This window comes from Oryzias latipes, chromosome 22 (genome assembly GCF_002234675.1).
Source record: "Oryzias latipes chromosome 22, ASM223467v1".
Taxonomy (NCBI): domain Eukaryota; kingdom Metazoa; phylum Chordata; class Actinopteri; order Beloniformes; family Adrianichthyidae; genus Oryzias; species Oryzias latipes.
Genome location: NC_019880.2, coordinates 19,848,618 through 19,869,471, shown reverse-complemented (window position 1 = coordinate 19,869,471; position 20,854 = coordinate 19,848,618). Strand labels below are relative to the sequence as shown.

Genomic DNA, 20,854 nt, shown 5'->3' with positions numbered 1-20,854 from the left:
GGTACGGCAGGTTTATTTTACCATAACGTAGCAACGAACAAGCGGACAACATGCTGTGATGACAGTGATGAAGCCATCACTACAGTCCAATGTGTGGAAACAGATACTGTGACCATACGTGATATACTGTTCTGTTTGTATTATTTTGATGTGGAAAAACAGTAGCTGAACTCTAGGAAACGAAAATGTGAATGGATTTTCCAATAATTCTTGGTTTTGTGTCCACATCTTTCACATATTTAGACTTGATTATCTTGCCAGAAGTACAAGGAATGTGGAAAACCTCCCCTGGATTCTTCAGTACCAGGTATTTATCTGAGTCACACTGGTTATGGATGTTATGGATCAATTTTGGGTCAGTGAACCAAAGGAACCAAAATCGACTATGAATCGTTTAAACAACCACAAATTGTGATATGAAAGGTAAAATTAATCATTACACCATGAAATCTCTCTGCGATGGCAGATGATACAACCAACAACAAATCATGTGTGAATAACTTCAGTATCACATTTTTGGAGGAACTGAAAGGGACTGAAGCACATGCGGTTGAGCAGGTCGTCCAATGATAGACGGCGGTTCGATCCCCGCTCCCCCAGCCCACTGTCCTTAGGGAAGACACTTCCCCCTCCCTGCCTGGTGTGTGAATGAGTATGAATGTCTGAATGGTCAGAGGGACCGTTGGCACGAACTGGCAGCCACGCCTCTGCCATCACCATGTATGAATGAGGAGTGAATGAATAATGGACACACACTGAAAGCACTTTGAGCGTTTGGAAAAGCGTAGATAAAACTAATCCAGTATTATTATTATTTACAAACCGAAACAAGCTGCTCTCTAAGCCTGCGTCTGCATTTAAAACGAGTTCATTCATAGAAAAAAGCCAGTGTTCAGACGGGCCAACGCAGCCCAGACCAGACTAAGTCTTCCTCGTCTCACATTCCATGGCTTATATTTCTTGTTCTTCAAAAACACAGACAGACATGTTCACTTCACTCTAATGTAAGGAGCGGAGTCTTGCGGCGCATGATGCAAAAACAACCTCAGTGCGCCTCCTCTCTGGAAACAGAATTTGGATGAACTTACAGCTCAAATTTGCCCATCCCCATGGCAACCGTTTGCCCTCACAACTCACAGCTGGTGAAGCTTTGGGGAATAAAAGATCTGCTCACGCATACATCACCTACACAAAAATACATGAACCGTTTTTCCTTTGTCGCTGCACTCCAGGTCCACGCCGCCCCACGTATCAAATAGTCCGCTTTTTGTAAAAAAGTGATTTGTACCAAAAAAACAACATTGATTCAATATTTATTATTTTTGGCATGAAGCAAGTCTGCCCCCACTTCCCGTCACCCACCTGTTTATACTCCCCCACTAGCTTACAGCTCTTCACAGCCCCAACCTAACATTAACAGTGCAACAAAAAAGGCGAGGAACAGTTTGATCCCGATCCCAGCTCAGATGAGGAAAACCCAGACGTACACGGATCCATTCATCTACTAGTAGATTCATCAGAATGGAGTGGAGCAGGGAGGTTGTAGTCTCTACGTCACAAAGAAGCTCCTTCTCAAACAGTATTTTTTTTGTCTGCTCCCGATTTACGACAATTTGAATAAAGAAATGCGCAACATTAAGTTCAGTTTTCTTTCATTAGAAAATGCCACAAGAACAAGTTAAAATAAAATAAAAAACAAGACCATTTTTAACGTAGTGAGCCTTTCAAAGCACCTCACCAGGACAGAGCACATTCACATGTGTGCACGCTGTGCGTCTTACCAGCCTCTGCATGGTTTTCACATGCGTGGGGTTGATGGACAGGGCCTCTTCATACCAGCGCTTGGCCTCCTCTATATTGCCCTTCAGCTCGGCTATCTGCCCCCTCATGTACAAGACATTATGGGATGTTGGGAAAAGGTTGGCAGCTTCCTGAGTGCACGCAGCGGCCTCAGCTGGTTTCGACATCCCGATGTACACCTCAGCTGTTTGAGAACACACAGAGGGAGACAGGACCACCAAAGCTCTGCGTTACACCCATGTTTAGTTCAGAAAAATGAGGGTAGAATTTCTACATGTCTATAAAATTAGGTGTATTATAAAAAGTGAAGGCCAATTCATTAATACTGCTTTTCTTATGTTGAGGATGTTGCTTCCTCATAAACTTAAATGTTTTAATCACAAGTGACTATCATCATTTTAATATTTAAATAAAAAAGAATAAACCTTTTTCAAATAAAATGTAAAAAAACAAACTTTTTTTGCCACAGAAACAGTGATGCAGGCGATAATCAAAGGAGGAAATGAGCTGACTGTTCTCCATCTTTCCTGTAATTAGATGATTACATTAACTGTGCTCCCTAGATGGAAATGACCACCTACAGCAGGAAGCAGCTCCACAGATAAAGGGGAACAAAACAACCTTGTGTTTGAGTGCTTGCTGTGTTACTCTGCTGTCTGTTTACCTTTTGCTCTGCAAATCTCTGATGCTGATGCACAAATACAATTGTTCAGAGGAGGAAAACCAAACAGAAGACAAAATAGAATCAAACTTATCAAGGAAATGTTTGCAGAAGCTGAGATCAGCAAACTCCCTCCTTCATTTTAAAGTTGGGGTATAGGAAGATTTGAATTTTTCAGCCATTAGGTAAGTATTGGTGCTCACATTCATGAAATGTCAGATTTAAAGTCTCCAATGTACTAAAAAATAGCTTGGATGATCTTCAGTAATCACATTAATGGAATAAATTGTGTGCTGGAGCTGAGATGGTTGCCCAACAGCATCACTCCGTACCAAACACAACAAGATATTTAAGTTATTGACCCTTTTTAAGATGCCTATGCATATAAAGAAGTGTGCTGGGGGGGCATGGTGGCCTCTACCTGCCCCCACGCATCTACAAAAGTCTACTGCAGATCATGGTCTATGACCCAGCACAGTTTTTGTGCACTTATGGAGGTTTCTCAGATCCCTGTGTCTTCCAGAATTCCTAATCTTTTTACATCCTGTGTGTGTGAAGAGTGCAGATCCTGCTATAATCTACTTCTCTGGTTAGAGAAACTATCATTCTGGTTTCCATGACATTACAAAACCAGTTTACCCAAGAAAACAGATAATAATCTGGCCACATTCTGAATATGTTGATGGACATCAGGCATTTGAAGTCAAGGGTCACCAAGCTTTCAAATACAGTGTTCCTTTGCTATATTGCTGTTCACCTTCTGCCGTCTTGCTGTGTCACTGATTCCTTTTCAGTGCAATTTTACTTTTTTTTTTTTTTTAACTGGAAGAAAATTGCCCCAAATATCAGATATTTAAGCCACAGAGTGCCTGATAAGTTTGATGTTCTGTGTTCTGGTTGGCTGTAGACCTTATCAATCAATCTCCTCTGTGTCGTGTATCCAGTACATTCTGTCCAGCCGTTCAGTTTGCCAAATCAACATAGATCTCCAATCGCAGATCTTTGTTTTCATTCTATAATACTCCTTACTACACACTTTATACACTTTTTTTAAGAGTAAAACTCCTAAAAGGATTTTTCTATGAAGGTTTGAACTTTGAGAGTTTAAGCAAAAAAGAAAAGTGTGAAATTGTTCAAGTTCAAAGAAAGTTTTTACATTTAAAAAAAGTGTATAAAGTAAGGAGTTTTCAGCCTTATAAAATATGGAATCCTACTTCGCGAATTTCAACTATTGTGGGCAATTTTAGAACGTAACTCCAGCAAAAAATGAGAGAACAGTGTATTAGAAGAGGTCTGAAGCAGTAAAAGACCACATCCTTGTTTTAGTGCAAATTTGATCGAAAGTATAAAATATAATTATCAAGTTTATAAGAAAAACAAATTACAATTTAAAAAAAATCAAAGCCACGAGCAATGTTGCAGGTGCAACCCTTCCCGCGCCCTTTTGACCCGCCCTCCCTGGCAGAATGGTTGCTCCCCGCCCCTCACTCTTCCCCTTCGACGCTGCTCTGGTCAGAGCTGTATGTGAAAAATTTATTTAAAAAAAAAAAAAAAAAAAACATTTTTTCAAAATGGCAGATTTTCTGTGTCATAAAACCTAAAAACTCTGTTGTAGATAGTAAACAGCTTTTTTTTGGGCAGTTTAACTCAAACCATTTCTTACATAATGTGACTGTGCATACCTGCATGAAGCCAGATCTGAGCCAGTGTCATCCAGGGATGAATAGGTCCATGTTTGGGGGCGCTGCTCTGCAAGGAAGACGCCACCTCTGACAGCGCCTGCTCCACCCGACTGGCTGCTATGGATGTAGCATGCACCGAACCTGGAGGCAGACAACCTCGTCGTCAAGGGCAAACTAAACCAACAAAACAGACTGTCGTCAAACAAGAGATGGAGCAGCCATCTTTTTGTAATGCCGAAGCTTCATTCAACCAAGCACAAGAGCAGGGACTCCTCAGAAAGAGACGAGCAAACAAAATCAGGTGTTTTTTCGCTTAAGCCTCATGCTGCATGCTCCATTCAACACAGCACAAGAGCTCTTGATAAACAGCAACACTCAGTTTGTTGGAAGCAAGGAAGACTAGAATAAACTGGAACAGAACCTTTTCTGCCTATTTATCTGATAGAAATATTCAGATATTTTCAGTTTTTTTTAAGAAAGAATGAATGCAGTTTTGTTCTATTTTTTTAATAATACAGATGTTGTATTTTATTAAATATTCTGCTTGCAATCAAAGTTTATTTTGTAGCTTTCACCTGCAACATGAGCAAAATCAGTGCAATAACACCTGGAAAGGATTTCTCTTGTTGCTGCGGATGGGAAGAAATTTGTTTCACTGTTTGTTTTTCACAGCAAAGTCTGGAAAGCAGAGAATCATTGTTTGTTATGGAAGGTGTCAGGAATTCCTAACTTTTTTCATTTTTAGTTAGTCATCCATCCTTCTTTTCCTGTTCAATTTCCTTGTCGGTAGATGTTGAAGATAGGGAGCCACAGATCGTTGTCAGGTGTTTTGGTAAAAGTTTGATTAAATGCTGCATAAAAGATGGATTTTTGACTTATTTAAACACCAATAGATGTTCGTCCAAACTTCAATATGTCAAAATCTGCTTTTAAGTTAAGACTGAATGTATTCCCAGTCTAATTTTATTAAAACTTATATTAGTAATTTTGTAAATTTATATATTTAACACCTGAATTAACTTTTTTATGATAACAATGCAAAAACGTGACAGCAAAAGAATCTTGGAGAAAACTTGCCTGGTGTCTATATTTTTCTATTGTATAAACCGAGAGTCAGTGACGTTTTTGACATGAAGTCCTAATTTGAATTTTTCTCCTCAATAACTGTGCCATAGCCAACTATAATGCCAACTTTAATACAAAGAAATACAAAAACAGTTCCAATATACCTGAAATTTTATTTAAATTTCATTTAATTAAAGGGCTTTCTTAGCAATGTTAGACAAGAAAAACAGACCAAGGTTGAAATAGCATTGCAACTATGTTTGAAACAAAAAGTACTGCTTTTGTGGTATGTCATGTCACAAAAGCAGTACTTCCTGTGTACTTCTACAGCCTGCCTCATGGAGAAGGACAGGTATAGGCTTAGTTCTTGGTTTTGGCTTTACATTTTTCTAAATAACAGAAATACATGGAACTAATGCTGAACTTCCACTGGACCATAATGAAATCACTAATGCAATACACTCAATGCAAAAATGGTAAGGCACCAGGCCCGGATAGGAACCCTATAGAGTTCTTTAAAAAGTTCTCAAACAAATTAACCCCAATGCTTCTTGATTTGTTTAATGATTCTTTATCCCGTGGCTCCCTCCCCCAGACATTAACTAAAGCATCAATAACCCTCCTGCTCAAGTATAGTTTAGTTTAGTATAGTTGCACTTGACATGGAGAAAGCATTTGATAGGGTGAAGCGGAGATTTCTGTTTTCGTGTTTAAAGAAATTTGGTTATCATTAACTTCATCTCCTGGATCGAGCTTTTGTATAAATCACCTAAAGCCTCTGTAATTGGTAATGGTAAGTGGTCACAATTCTTTCAGTTGTCATGGGGTACTAGCCAGGGCTGTCCGCTCAGCTCGCTTTAGCTATTATGGTGTAGGGAACATAGAGTATCTTTGTATGCAGATGATCTATTGTTATATCTCTCAGACCCCAGTCTAAACACCCCCTCATAATTCATGCTTTGAAGAAATTTGGCAATTTCTCTGGGTAAAAATCAAACTTTTGTGTTATTTATAGGGGATGGAAGGAAACCTAGGATATGGCTTGAATTGCTACAGACGTCTAAAAATCAAGGTAGTTTAGCCTTTCACAACTTTTGCTACTATTACTGGGATTCAAATGTTAAGAATATCATACCATGGCTTCACACGCCTGATATTGGACTGGTGCCTTCTTGAAGCTGCATCTTGCATCTCAACTTCTACAACACTAGTTGCACGTAGAAGAATTTTATTACACTGTAAGTCAAATATTACAATTTATGGAGCTAGAAAAGATTAAATACACTCGGGGGGGGGGGGGGGGGGGCAGAGGCAAATTTCTATCTGTGTTGGGCCCAAGTAGCAGCTTGTTCTCTGTTTTCACATTTTTAGTCATCGTGTCATCGTCACACTCAGCCTAAGTGATGCATGCCTGCTTCCATCACTTGATGTAATAACTTGTTTGATTTTTTCGGACGCCTCTCATGTTCTTGGTGGGTTGGGAGTGGGTTCTGTTACGTTTTGTCTTGTTTAAAGAAAAGGAGAATTGTTTGAATAATTCTGACATTTGCCTTTGTTTTTTTTTACATGTTTTGTATTTCTGGTGCTCAATAAAAAAAGATTAAACTCAAAAGTTGTTTTGATGAACCTGCATTCATCTATATTTCAATAAGTTGCTGTGTCTCATCGTTGTGGTGTAATGTCATTGTTTTGAGAGAATTCTGTTAAGGAACTTCAAGGTAGCTTTTAGGATGGCGTCACAGCAGTGTGTGCCACGTAATGAGACACAGAAAAGTATGTAAAACGCGTTTCGGGCAGTGTTAAAATAAATGTAGCAAGTGAAGAATTAGATAAGATAAGAGATAAGATATGCCCTCATTGTCACTATCCACGTAGACAATGAAATTCAAGCAGTCACCATCACAGTGCAAAAACAAAGTATAATATAAAAATGTTAATATGTACAATATGTACCAAGGAGTGTACCAAGGAAGTGTGCAAATATACAAAATATTAAATGTGCAAATATAAAAATGTCTGTAATTATGTGCAGAGTACTTATAAATACTTAAATAAGCAGATATACATAAGCATATATACATATACATGAAAATATACATTGGCAAGTGTTTTATCTGTGCATTTGGTAGTTGAGCATAGTTATTGCCTTGGGAAAGAAGCTATTTTTGAGTCTGCTTGTTTTAGTTCTGATGCCTCTGTAGCGCCTCCCAGAGGGCATCAAGTCAAACCACTCTGAGCCAGGGTGTGAGCTGTCCTTGATGATGTTATGGGCTCGGGTGAGGCAGCGTGTGGAATAGATGTCAGTCAGGGTGGGGAGAGGGAATCTCAGAGCAAACCGAAGCTCAATCCAATCGGAAATGAACCGAGACCACCTCGAAAGATTGGTCCCAGAACAGTTCCTGGTCCCAGTCCCAGGGTTCGTATCCACTGAAAACTTGTTCTGGGTTATCGGGGGAAACAAACTCTGGTTCACTTTGAGTGAGCCAAATGTGTCCAGTCTGAATAAACCATTAGGCTAGCTTCAACTAGTCTTTCCCATACCTTCATTGTATGGCTCATCAACTTTATTCCTCTGTGGTTGACACAACTCTGCACATTTCCCTTGTTCTTAAAAATTGGAACCATCACACTTCTTCATTCCTAAGGCATCGTCTCACCACCTGAGATCCTGCTGAAGAGCCCAGTCAAAAACTCAACTGCCATCTCTCCTAGACATACCACCACAGGTATTTCATCAGGACTAAGTGCCTTTCCACTCTTCATCCTCTTCTATGCCCCCTTCACTAAAAAGTATGCGGCTCTTAAGGGGCTTCTGCTACAGAGATATGGCCTGTCTGCTTCAGTGTTCAGTTCTGGAAACGCAGCAGTCGGGTGCTGGCGAATGGGTGCTGGCGAATGTGGAGAACAGTTTTTTGCTGTGCTATCAGGACTTTTTGATACCAAATGGACAAACTGTTTTTCATTATTGGTGCAGATTTTTTGTGTGCGCATGGGTTGTCAGTGGATTTGTATTCCCGTCTTTGACCCCCCTCCCCCCTGGTTTTTCCTCCACTGTGGCTAAGCACGGAGTGGAGCATTTCCGCTCGCCAGTTTCTGCTTCAGCATGGTGCCTCAATGCAGCAAAACGGACAATCTAAAGAGTAGTTTAAGACCATTGAGAGTCTGGTTACCGTGAGACGCTCCAACAGGTCCTGGGCGTTGCCCCTCCACATGGTGCCAAAGGCAGATGGTTCCTGGCTCCCATGAGGGGATTTTCACCATTTGAACATCACTACAACACCTGACTGTTATCCCCATTCCTCACATTCAGGATTTCTAGGTTTGTTTTTTTGGGGAATGTCAGTTTTTCTAAAGTAGACCTGGTATGCGGTTACCATCAGGTCCCAGTGCGGGCCGAAGACGTGCCTAGGACTACGGTGGAAACTTCTTTTGGAATTTTTGAATTCCTGTGCATGCCTTTCAGTCTTAAAGGTGCAGCCCAGACTTTTCAAAGGTTGATGGACTCTGTGCTATGCAATCTCGAGTTCGTGTTTGACTATCTAGACCAGTGTTTTTCAACCAGTGTGCCGTGGGAGATGGTCAAGTGTGCCGTGGAAAATTGCCCTCATTCACTGATCTCAAAACAATTACCATCTCCAGGAAATCAGCTCTTTGTTCATCCAAACAGGTCCTGATAAAACACTGAGTAGTTAGGAATATGAAAGATCATAAAATACTTTTTTCTTTGTGTTTAATTGATTCTATTAAAGACATTTTGATAAGAATGACAGCACCGCGATTTACCTGCAGCTATAACTGTTTTCTGAAAAGTCCCGCAGCTTTTACTGTCTCCACGACTCCACCAATCATTCTTGAAGGCTTAATCACATGTCATCAGTCTGACCAATCAGAAGTGTTAAAAGTCTTCACTTCCTTGTTCCAATTTAGCTCATAACTCACTCATTTCCCACAAAAACACCAGCTAAAGCTCGTCTTTAGCGGTGTAGCTTTCCACAGAATCCGGTATCAGACCGTGGAACAAGTGAACAAAACCATGAAGCTCAGAGACGCTAGTGTTTCTGCCGTTTTGTTGCCGTATTCACACTACGTCTCCCATGATGCATTGGCTTAAAGGGACAGCGCCTCAGCGTACAATGAGTCGTCCTTGTTACACGGATTGAAACCACAACGAACATACAGTTTGTATGTAACTTAACTTTTATTACATCTTTTAGGAAAAATATTCTGCCACAATTATCACTAAAATGCACGTCAGATTGCCGGCGGTGGGGGGGGGGGGGGGGGGGGGCTGTAGATCAAAACAGACTATGAGTTTCTGCTTTTTTTTCTTTTCTTTTTGGGATGCTGGTGTGCCGCGGGATTTTTGTCAAGGTTAAAGTGTGCCGTGGCTCAAAAAAGGTTGAAAAACACTGATCTAGACAACATTTTGGTGGCCAGCCCCTTTCCTGAAGAGCATCTCGTGCACCCCATGGAGGTATTCCAGCTTTGGCAACCCATGGTTTGATTGTTAACCCGCCCAAATGCCACTTTGATTTGTCAGCCAATGATTTTTGGGGTAATTGAATTTCGGCGTAGGGTGCGGTTCCGCTGCTCACCAAAGCCCAGGCCATGGCAAATTTCCCCCTGTCCTGTAGTGGTCAAGTCCCTGCAGGAGTTTTTGGGGATGGTGAACTTTAAAACAGGTTAATTCACTGGGCTGCCCACCTGTTACAGCCGCTTTATGACACCTTGCGTTCCAAAAAAGCCACAGACCCTTTGGATTGGATCAGACCGCGTTGCTGCATTCGACAGGGCTAAGTCAGTCTTAGCCAAGGTTACTCTCCTCGATCGTTTTTTCTGATATAGCCGCCAACTAGCCTGGTGATGCAGACATTCTTGCCCTCCGCTCCGGTAGTTCGGGCCTTAAGCTTGAGAAGGTTGTGTGGCAAGATGGCGGTCCATCTCTCCTGTGTAATGTGTCCACAGAACACCCTCAGCCCGTAGTTCCTGCGGGAAGGCATTGCCGCATTTTCAAATCTGTCTATTCCCTCTCGCACCCACCCAGGTGTACGCATGTCAGTGATGCTGGTTAGTTCCCATTTCGTGTGGCCTGGTTTGCATAAGTATGCTAAGGGATGGGCCATGTCCTGCGTTGCGTTTTAGTGTGCCAAAGTTCCACGGCCCATTAAAGCCCTCCTAGAACCTTTCCTGATCCCGGCCCAGTGTTTCGACCATGTGCACGTGAATTTGGTTGGTCCACTGTCTCCTTCTTTCACACACTTGTTAACTACGGCGGATCGGACAACCAGGTGGTCCGAGGTAGTTCCTCTGTCCTCCACTACAATTGCTGACGTGGTCCGTTGCATTTCTTTGTGCCTGGGTTGCCCGTTTTGGTCTACTGTCATACATTACTACGGAGAGGGGCCCCCAGTTTGTTTTAGAACTCTGGTTGGGAATGGTGTGATCTTTAGGGATCCATGTGCACCGTACTGCGGCTCATCACCCTCAAGCGAATGGGTTGTGTGAGCGTTTCTACCGTTCCCTTAAGGTGGCGCACCGCATAGCGCTCACAGATGACCTTTGGCTGGAACGTTTGCCGTTGGTCCTGCTCGGGCTACGCTCAGCTCCTAAGACTGGCCCAGACGCGTCCTCCGCTGAGTTGGTGTTTGGACAGCCGCTCCTAATTCCGGGGGGTGTTCGGTGGGGGCTGTTTGGTGTTACCCTTACCTTTGGGCTTTACACCCAACAGATTTAGCTAAGAGCATGGTTTGACTGTTCTGTATCTATATAAGGTTATTTGCCCGCCTTAGTGAGTTGGCACACAAGAGAATACACCTTTACATTGAGAAGACAAAAAGTGTCTCTTCATCATTGCCACGCTCTCATTTTCTTCATTCATAAACTCTTCTAAGTATTCTTTCTATCTTTCCATTACACTGCACTGACACTTATTTGTTTACTATAATTCTTTAATTTAAAAAAGAAAAGGAAAAAGTATAGTTTTATTAATCAAATCTTGTTCTATCACTTAAAAGTTCAGAATTTTACCAACTTTTTTGACAAAAATGTCTGCATATTATACTTTAACTTTCAATAATGGATTTTCAAGGGCTAACATTAACATCTACTCTTTATTCATTGTTTTTTCTTCTTTATTCATTGTTGAAGTAAGAACTGCTGTCATAGTTTGAGTAGTTATTAAAAATAGTTCGCCCATTTTATAGTTCAGGTTAAAAAGAAGAAAATGCTCTCCTGTCAGCTTGGTGTAAAGTATTGACCAGATTTGGTTTCATAGAAAAGTTTAAGAATTACGGTTAAAATATCATTCCAATCTGCCCTTTACTTAATAATATGCCTTCTATTCATGGGCTTCGCACCATGTTTACTGCTTTCTTCATACGCATCAGAGTAATTGTTCAAAATCACTGCTTTCCTTGAAATTTTTCAAAACGAGAAATCTTCTTCAGTAATTCACGCAAATTATCTCTGCGTTGAAAATGCCTAAACAAATAGGACAGGAGAGGGAACAAAGAATGTGTAAAATAAAACAATTTTAAAAAAGAATGGAGAAAGAAAAATAAGATGGACATTTGATGGCTACTTACAAACAGAAAAGGAAGGAAGGACGGAGGAAAGACCTAGAGTGTTATCATCTTGAGGGCAGCCTTAAGAAAAATGGGAGGATGTAGAAAAAAAGAAAGACATTGATTATTGATTCAAAGATGAAAAACAGACAGGAATGACAGATGATTCCCAGAAATCAAATGGGACAATGAAGGCAACGTGGCAATATGACAACATACCAGATGTTATTAACAGTTCTTTCTTTATCAGTATGTCTGCCAAAATAAAAGCCATAAAATCTAAACCTAAATGTGGATCGTCTTATTTTTATTATAATGTTCACGTTTGTCTTTTTTGAAACAACTATATTTATGTAACAAATAATAAACTATTTTGATTTAAAGTTACATTTTATGGCAAAAGCTTCTGCATATGTAGTGCAAATACACAACACTGCATGCATGAATGGAAAAAACATTTAGTATTTTTTTTATTTAGTGATCACACTGTGATTTTGGTTGTGAGATCAAACATGGAAAGATTAATATTTGCACTTAAAAATAAGAGAAAAAGTTAGATTTAAACAAGAGGTGAGGTTGTTAAAAATGACAAAACGGCAAATGAATTATACAAAACTGACAACAGTTTAACAAGCAAGTATCAAACATGGGAATAACACATCTAGGGAAAAAGTCAAATTAAAGAAAACCCAGTTGATCTGTAGTTCTAAAAAAAACTTTTTAAATAGGACTGAGTCATACGCTAATCTGATACTGGTAGAGGTAGAAAAAAAGATTACATTATCCATTTTTCATTTTTTAGTCTGACAGCATTGTTGATTTATTTATTGACAATTTATTTACTTAGCTTTTTAAAGTCACATGTTTTTTGTCATTTTCTCTGAGATTAAACTGTTATGTTTGGTTGTATGTATAGCATACCTGTTTACTCATTTGCAATTCAAGAAGACAAGGTGAAATTAAGCATCAGTGACTGAGAAAATGGAGAGCAGACATTTATGTTATTTTTTAATTAAGTTCAATTTCCTCCCGTTTTGATTGTCATCTTTTCCTAAAAACACACAACTAATGCGATGTTTTTTTTTTTATGTAAAACTCTTAACTGTGGAGTTTTCTACTTTAAAAAACGACTTCATTTTAAGATTCCAGTATATTGAACGCATGCAGGTTAGTAGAAATGTAAGCGTAGCCTGGCTTTTGATGATGCTGATAATAACAAATCATATTTTGCTGCTTGGAACTGCACAAACAGCAGTCACATGCAAATTTGTGGAGAAGTTTTAGTTCTTTTTAGGTTACACTCCACACCTTGCTACAGGCAGAGAGCATGAGGCAGATTACAGTTGGAGGAGAGCTGGCGCAGAATGACATGGTTGCAAAAGGGCAGAGCCCTCGTCTTGGTGGGTGGAGTGGAGGGTGGAGGTGAAAAAGGAGAGGACATGAGAGGGGGGCGGAAGGACACATTTTTGGCTGGAGGGGTGAGAGGAAGAGGCTGGAAAAAGAAGGCAGGGGACGATGGAGATGACAAGGGGGAGGAGAGCGCAGACATGTTGGTGGGGGAGACAGGTTCAAACCCAGAATGGGAAGAGGAAGAACCAGAGACTAAAACAGAGAAGATAAAACAAAAATGAGTTCAAGTGATCCTGTAAAAAAAAAAAAAAGAAGGGATACAAGACGTTTCAGCTAGAAGTTTCCATAACTTCTTTCATGCAATAAAGTTAGATTTTTAAATAAGGATCCTATATCATGTAAATTAAACTTTTGAGCTTTTAAGTATGAAATGATATTTGTACCACCACATTGAGAACAAAAGTCACAGTTTTGAGATCAAAATGTTCTACATTGCAAACAAAATGTTCAGTTTTAAAAACAAAACTTTCAAAGTAGCAAATGAAAATATTAAATGTTTGCTTTCAAAATGTTTTTCTTTGTTTCCGCAAATACATTTTTGTGTTTGCAACATAATTGTTTTCAGATCCATTGTCTCTAATCTCGGTTTTACCTCGTCTTTGTTTCAGTTTAGTGTAATATATGTGCCACCAAACAGCCAATCAGAGATAAGAGGGTTCATGCTGATTGGTCTAGATCAGGGGTCGGCAACCTGTGGCCGCATCTAATTCTTTCATCCCTTTGCTGTGGCGCTCTCTGGGTTTGTAAAATAACTATTATGCTCTAAGATTGTTGTTGTGCTTTTGACACTGTCGGGATGAGACAGTGAGAGCAGCACGAGGAGGGGGCGTGTCTGCGGACCAGAGTCTGTTATGGGAAGAAGCCCCTGGCTGCAGTCTGCAGACCGAGGCGGGGTTAAACACGTTCAACCCCGCGAACAAAACGCCTCTTATGTCAATTAAATATATATCTCATATTTTGCACTCAACTAGAAAAATGCAATTCACTCTTTTTTTGCCTCTGCGTTCCCTGCTTCTGCTCAGTGGACGAACACACCACCCTCCTCTTCCTCAGCGCGTTCGCAGACACAGCAAGTCAATGATCAGGATGTCATTTATGTTATAAATAAACCCTGGAGACGATCACAGTTGCAGACAAATCCAAGCAACATCAGTATGAACTAAACGCACGATTGTGGATACGACCGGTGCGATGAAGACCAAATCACTTTGCACTTTAAAAGCAATCTACAAAAGCCGGCTCCTTCCTGCGAACTATTTTTTTAAGCTGTCCTTCCGGCTCCAAAACCAACCTGCACCTGAGAACTGAGAAAAATCTTCTCCTAAACAGAGCAGATCATTACTGACTGAAGAAACCAGATCAGCTTAACAAAGTTGAGACACTCGGCATTCAAAAACGCCTACGTTAAGGAAGTGGTAGAAGTCCGAACTCCGCTTACGTTAAGGGAACGCCTCGGTCTGCAGACTGCACCGAGGGGCTTATCTGTTGACCAGCTGTTGCATTTTTGTGAGCAGGTCTGAACCAGGGAAGCTGCTCATCCCTGGAGCGGCTCCCCTGTGCTGACGAGTACGTTTGACAAGTAGTAAACAGGAAAGGTTCATAAAGATAATTTAAAAAAAACGAAAAAACTAACGGGTTAAAAAGAAAATCTAAATGTAGACAGGGCTGCACGGTGGCAGTGGTTAGCGCTCTTGCCTCAAAGCAAGAAGGCCCCCGTTCAAGTCCGGACCTGGACCTGGACTAGAACATCAATGGGGGACATTTCTGTGTGGAGTTTGCATGCGTGCATGCGTGGGTTTTCTCCGGGGTCTCAGTCTTCCTCCCACCGTCCAAAAACATGCTTCATAGGTTAATTGGTCAACCTAAATTGTCCCTAGGTGTAAATGTTAATTATTCATTTGAGTACATTTGCGTCAGCAGATAATAGAGTGTTGCACACGGTGTATTTTTAAGAACTCATATCTGCTTTTGTCTATTGTAAAATATAAAATGATTTGTGAAAAATAATAAAAAGATAATAATATGTAATAATATATAATACTAACTGGATGAAAGCTTGAATGAAATAAGAGTCTGAGATGCTTTTCTTTCTGCTTCTGACTGAACACACTGGTTGCGACATCAACATAAATAAATACAGAATGATGTTGTATTTTTGCCTTGCTGCTCCTTCTGGGTTCTACTCAGAGAGAAACGGGTCAAGGTTGAAGGCTGCAGAATCCCGGTCAAACTGAACCTATGCAAAGTCCGGCATCTGCTGTAGGCACAGTGAAGGCAAGACAAACATACTTGATTGGATAGAAGCTAGACCAATCCGCATGAACCGTCTTGGCTCTAATCGGCTGTTTGGTGGCACAAACATTACGCTTAACTGAAAGTTGTTAACGCAAAATCAACGATAGGGTGACACCGAGATGACAAACAACTCATCTGAAAACATTTGTGTTGCAAACACATACATGTATTTTGAAAGCTAACACTGAATATTTTCATTTATTACTTTGAAAGTTTTCTTTTTAAAACTGAACATTTTGTTTGCAACGTAAAAACGTTTTATCTCAAAACTGTGACTTTTGTTCTCCATGTGGTGGCACAAATGTCATTTCATACAAAGCAGTATTTCGCTCCAGTCTAGGTTCTCTGAGCATTCCTCTAAAACCTTGCGCTATGAGCTCCAGCCCCTCCCAGTCCACGAAAACGAGTGGGTCTTCACATTGTGATGTCACAAAGTGGAGAGACTTACCAGAAGAGTCTGCAGTGCCAGCATTGCCTCCAGGCTAACACCCACTTTCTCTGTGGAGCTAGCGGTGATCAGCAAAAACGCTTTCATTTTATATGCACAAGATGCCCATCCATCTTTGCAAAAGTACGGATATTGTTTGTTTTCATGGGTGAAACGGAGTCACACTGCCGAGTTGACGTCATGTAAAATGGACAGCAACCACAAGGAGCAACAGGCAGTGCCTCAGAGATTGAGTGGTCTTACTTCTGGGTAGATAAATGAAGTGCAAAAATGACTCATATAATAAATAAATGTGATCTTTAGTGTGCCAAATGTTTTATATTATCATATATATGGATACAGTTTACTCTGAAATGCTTAGGAATAGCATGATTAAGGCCCTTTAAAAAGTATACATTTCAAGGCGTTAGTTTTACCAGAGTGGAAATTAATGGGAGGAGGAGTGACTGATGTGAAAAGAAGAAAACCCCAGATCAGAAGAAAGACTTGCTGCCTACCAGTTTCAGGGTCACTGAAGTCGGGCAAAGTCATGGCGTTGAGTTGTCGCCTGTCGGCGATGGCTCTGTCCAGCAAACTGCTGCCCCGCCCCGAATCACTGCGCATACATCAGGACAGGGATTGGTGTTATTACATTAAGCAAAAATGATAAATGGATTTAGTTCCTTATCAATTCAGCAGTAATCTCTTCAGGATCAAACAGAAATATTTCTGCCTTTTTTGTTTTTTAATTCAAACCAATTCAATATTATTTTAATCTTTGTACTATAAACATACAGTGAAGCCAAAAGATTAAAGGTTTTAATAGGAAATCTTTCAGTAAAAAAACAACAACAAATGTTTTAATTGAAAAGACAACAAATAACTTTTATTTCAAGCCAGAATAAAAAACGTTTGTAAAACAAGCATACTGCAGCTTCCACCACTTCCATTATGAAAAAAATGATGCAGGTCATAAGGGCTTAGCAGGTGAGTGATGCGTGCAAACCTGGGGTTTGTGAGGTTGTAAAAGCTCTTCCAGATCTGCAGCATGTGTTTACAGGTGAGCAGAGCTTCCTCTGGTCCTCTACACATGGCCTCCAGCTTCACTTTAGTGTAAAGCAAACTGCGTCACACACAAACATCGTTTAAACTCGCTGGTTTGCTTCTTCATGCACCACAACAGAAATACACAACATTTTTACTTAAAGAGATGCTCACTTGAAGTTCTCGGGATACTCGGACAGAGCCATTTCTATGATGTTGAGGGCATCGTGGTAATGTTTCTGAGCGGAAAGAAGGAGGGCCAGCAGGTGGAGAGAGTGGACGTCGTCTCCTTGAAGCTGCAGTGCCTGCCGGACATAGCCTAGCGCCTCAGGGATCTAGACACAAACACTGCAGGTTTTCATTGGAGCTGGGATAACATCACATTTGACAATGTCTAAATTTAACATCTCAAATATACTTCATATGCGACTTCATGTGATCAGTACCTGTCTGGAAACGGCAAGCTGCAGCGCTAAGTAGAAGGCTGCAAGATGGTCAGTCGGAGACAAACTCTGTGCTCTGCAGAAGAAGAACAAAAGAAATGCATGCAGTCATAAACCGATTTAAAAAACATTCAAATGAAGCTTTAACTTTGGGGACATTGGGTCAGAGCGGTGGGAAAATAATGTAAATAAATGCACAGTCCAGTCCAAACCTTTGGAAGGCTCCCAAGGCTTTCCTCTGATACTCCTCCTGTGAGCTTCGCAATGAGGCTATAAAGACATAAAGGAAACCAAGGAAATAAATTTAACACAAGGCTTAACACATGGAGTAACATATAATGTTCACACTTCTGCAAAAAGTCCAGATTAGGGAGTAAATATGTGATTTGTGGCATTTAAAAAAAATGGAAATGTGTTCTCTTCATTTATTTAGAACTAATTTATGAAGCAGCGCCAAGGAACCAATTTTTATTTAAAAAAAAAGTGTTGGGTCCAGATAAACAATTTTATTGCAGGTTTCCTTAAAGACCGACTGTGTTTTTGGTGTTTTCAACATGTTCTTGTAACATTTTTCTCATGATAGAGGACATATTTAAAGAAGATTAAAACTGCGTTTGAGTATATTTCTTTATTCAAATTGTGGTGAATCAGGACCAAACAAAAACATGCTGTTGGAAAAAGCTTGTAGTTGTTGCATACAATCTACAATCGGCAGGTCAAACGCTCCCTGGGGGGTATTCCAGAAAGCAGGTTATGCTAGCTCCCACGATAAGTTTGAGGCTAAGAAAGTTGATGACCTCAGCTTTCGGTTCCAGAAATGGAGGTATGTTTCAGGGTAGGTCAAGTTACCATGGCAACTCATGCTCTGAACATAACCTGGTCCGGAGCAGGTTTAGTTGAAGGTTAGTTTGTTTACAGAGAGGTGAAGCAACATGGCGTGTCCATTTGAAGAGGATTTAGTGGATGAAGAAGCTCAGATAATACTTTTTCCACCATGAGAGGGTGATAAGACCACATATGGATGTTGGAAAGAAAAAGAATTTTTGTTAAAAATTACACGTAGTTTTCAGACAGTTATTTTCCTTTCGTTCAAATTAATTCAATTAAGTAGGTGTAACTTTGATGCTGCTGTTAGATCGGCACCGTGAGGGATTCTGGGATATCATTCCCTTTGCCTGTCTGGACGGATTTGGGTTTAAGTGTGGGTTTTTTACAAAATGTGTTTAGTTGTATAGCTGTTTTACTGTGTTTCACCGTGTTTGGCCGAGCTATTTTGTCCTACTATGCTTACGTCTCTGCACCATGAGTGAGAGTAAAGGATAGGTGATGACTTTATATAGCACCCCTACCGCTCAGTGCTGTTATGACAGTGACGGAAAATTCTTTAGTGAGTTTTTGCACTCGGTGCATTTTTTTTCCGTTCTTTTTATTGTTGTAAAAATGAGCATATCTGCCGGCTCAAACTTAGACATATGAAAGTTCAAGAAATATAAGTAATTAAGATGGAAAAAAGATTAATGGAGTAATGTGACATTTAGTTAGATAAATACGTAAATTTGAGTTGTATAAACAATTATTGAGTTTGAATAAATTTAACTAAATTATTTAATTTATTTTTCAGCCGAAGAATGCAGCACAATCACTTAGACTTTGCAGACTTACCATCGGTGGCTTTGAGGCTGTAAACCAGACCAATGGCCAAGTAACCTTTGGCTCGAAATTCAGCAGCTTTCTCTCCCATGTCAATCACCATCTTGGCAAACATCTCACCTTCATCCAGCTAAAAAATAATCAAATATAGTCAGAGTCCAAAAATGAAGTTGTGACTCAGAATCAGACAGGTTCTGTGTGAAAGAAAGTGTGAGATTTTAACCCAGTGTAGAGGTCCGATGCACAGCTTGACAGCTAGCAGTGGGATGGTGGGATCATCCGGCTTCAGGCGGATGCACTCCTTTAATACTTTAACGGCACGGGCTGATTTACCGGCAGCCATCAGGGACAGAGCGAGCTGGTACCACAAATGGAACTCCTCAAAGGCAAACTTCATGGCTCTCTCCAAACACTTAAAAAAATAAGACATACCTCCAATTTTATCACCAAAATCTGATATTGTTTATTCTAATAAGACTCCGAATTAGACAATGGATCATGTGTTCATGAGTAAGGAGCACTGTCATTTTGGTGTTTCAGACACATAATTTTCAATCATTCACCTCTGACAGCATCTCATACTGTCCCCTTCTGCCCAAAGCTATAGTCAGCAGGTCATACACAACAGAGGCAGACTGGAGGCTGATGATCCGATCATTATTGTGTTCAGGAATCCGACTCAGGACAGCGTCGCGGTTAGCCTTAAACACACACAAAAGAGGTTAACACTTTTTTCTGTCAATGTTTCTGAAGGTTATTCTTTAACCCTTCACTCCCATAGAGTGCGTCTCACCATGGACTCACTAATGAGAAGAAGCAGCAAAGCTTCTTCGGTGTTCTCCTGAGGGCAAAACAGGCTGAAAAGGCAAAGAAAAGCAGTGAGATGGAGAAATCATTTAAAAAACAAAGCTTTTACTTCAGCGCCAATCAAAACCCTTACTTCTCTCCCGAGTACAATCGTGGACTTCGACTCAGGCTGTAGTTCTTTATGTAAATGTGTCCTTGCCGTGTGGGATCGTCCAGTGGGGACACGGCAGGCGGGTCTTCCAGAGGAGACCAGTAACTCTGTTCACACATTCCTCTGAGCAGGATCTCCGCCAGCTGTCTGGCTATAGTCTGAGCAAACAAATACACACATTTCACAGCTATTCCGGCACCAGGCTTAACATTGCATACAGTTTTATCCTCACATCATTTGGAAAAGGTCAGGGGAAAGATGAATGAGAAAAGAACAGAAAAACAATACTGAATTGCCATATGACAAAAAACAAAACTAAACAGTTGTTTTTGTATTTTTAACATGTTCTTGTGACATTTTTTCTGATGATAGAGGACATATATAAAGAAAATTAAGCTTAAAACTGCATTCTGGAGAATTTTTTGTAATCCACTTTACTTCAGGAATAACTTTAGCCGTTGTCACACAATGTTTGCATTGTGTGACACTAAGATGGGGCAGAGAAAGCTCTCTGAGGTAAGGCACTAAAGAAAGGCTATAAATATCACCTTCTTGGCAATACCTCAGAAAATGAATCTGTTCCATTAAAAAGTCCGTCTAACGGAAAGTCAGGAAGGGTTTTGTTTTCCAAAACTACACAGCGATATTCTGTGTTTCAGCCCAGAGCGCCTTTAACTTAATAAAAAAAAAAAGATTTCGGGTTATTATTCTCTGGCTAATAGCTCACCATTCGAAGGTTTTGGGTGGTTCTGGTCTCAACAGCGCGAAGAATCTCTCGAAATCTGCCCACACCCTGTGTCAGATTGCTACAAAACAGAAAGAGACGACAAAAAAAAAAACGTTCAAAAATACTGTT

The 20,854-nt window shown here is 40.4% G+C and overlaps 1 protein-coding gene across 3 annotated transcripts in view; it reads right to left on the bottom strand.

The window, feature by feature from the left end:
• ttc7b (tetratricopeptide repeat domain 7B) overlaps positions 1–20,854 on the bottom strand; it is a 35,329-nt gene that overhangs the window by 3,045 nt on the left and 11,430 nt on the right. The window contains exons 7-21 of one of the 3 annotated variants that reach the window (XM_011490640.3): positions 20,726–20,804; positions 19,981–20,156; positions 19,834–19,897; positions 19,604–19,741; positions 19,264–19,452; positions 19,053–19,170; positions 17,603–17,660; positions 17,394–17,466; positions 17,122–17,282; positions 16,910–17,026; positions 16,422–16,519; positions 13,113–13,373; positions 11,793–11,852; positions 4,144–4,284; positions 1,782–1,984 (exon numbers count right to left, since the gene is read on the bottom strand). In XM_011490640.3, coding sequence (XP_011488942.2) covers positions 1,782–1,984; positions 4,144–4,284; positions 11,793–11,852; positions 13,113–13,373; positions 16,422–16,519; positions 16,910–17,026; positions 17,122–17,282; positions 17,394–17,466; positions 17,603–17,660; positions 19,053–19,170; positions 19,264–19,452; positions 19,604–19,741; positions 19,834–19,897; positions 19,981–20,156; positions 20,726–20,804 — 1,936 coding nt within the window. The remainder of the gene's footprint in view (positions 1–1,781; positions 1,985–4,143; positions 4,285–11,792; positions 11,853–13,112; positions 13,374–16,421; positions 16,520–16,909; positions 17,027–17,121; positions 17,283–17,393; positions 17,467–17,602; positions 17,661–19,052; positions 19,171–19,263; positions 19,453–19,603; positions 19,742–19,833; positions 19,898–19,980; positions 20,157–20,725; positions 20,805–20,854) is intronic. The other 2 variants (XM_020713376.2, XM_004082665.4) reach the window with 2 other exon arrangements.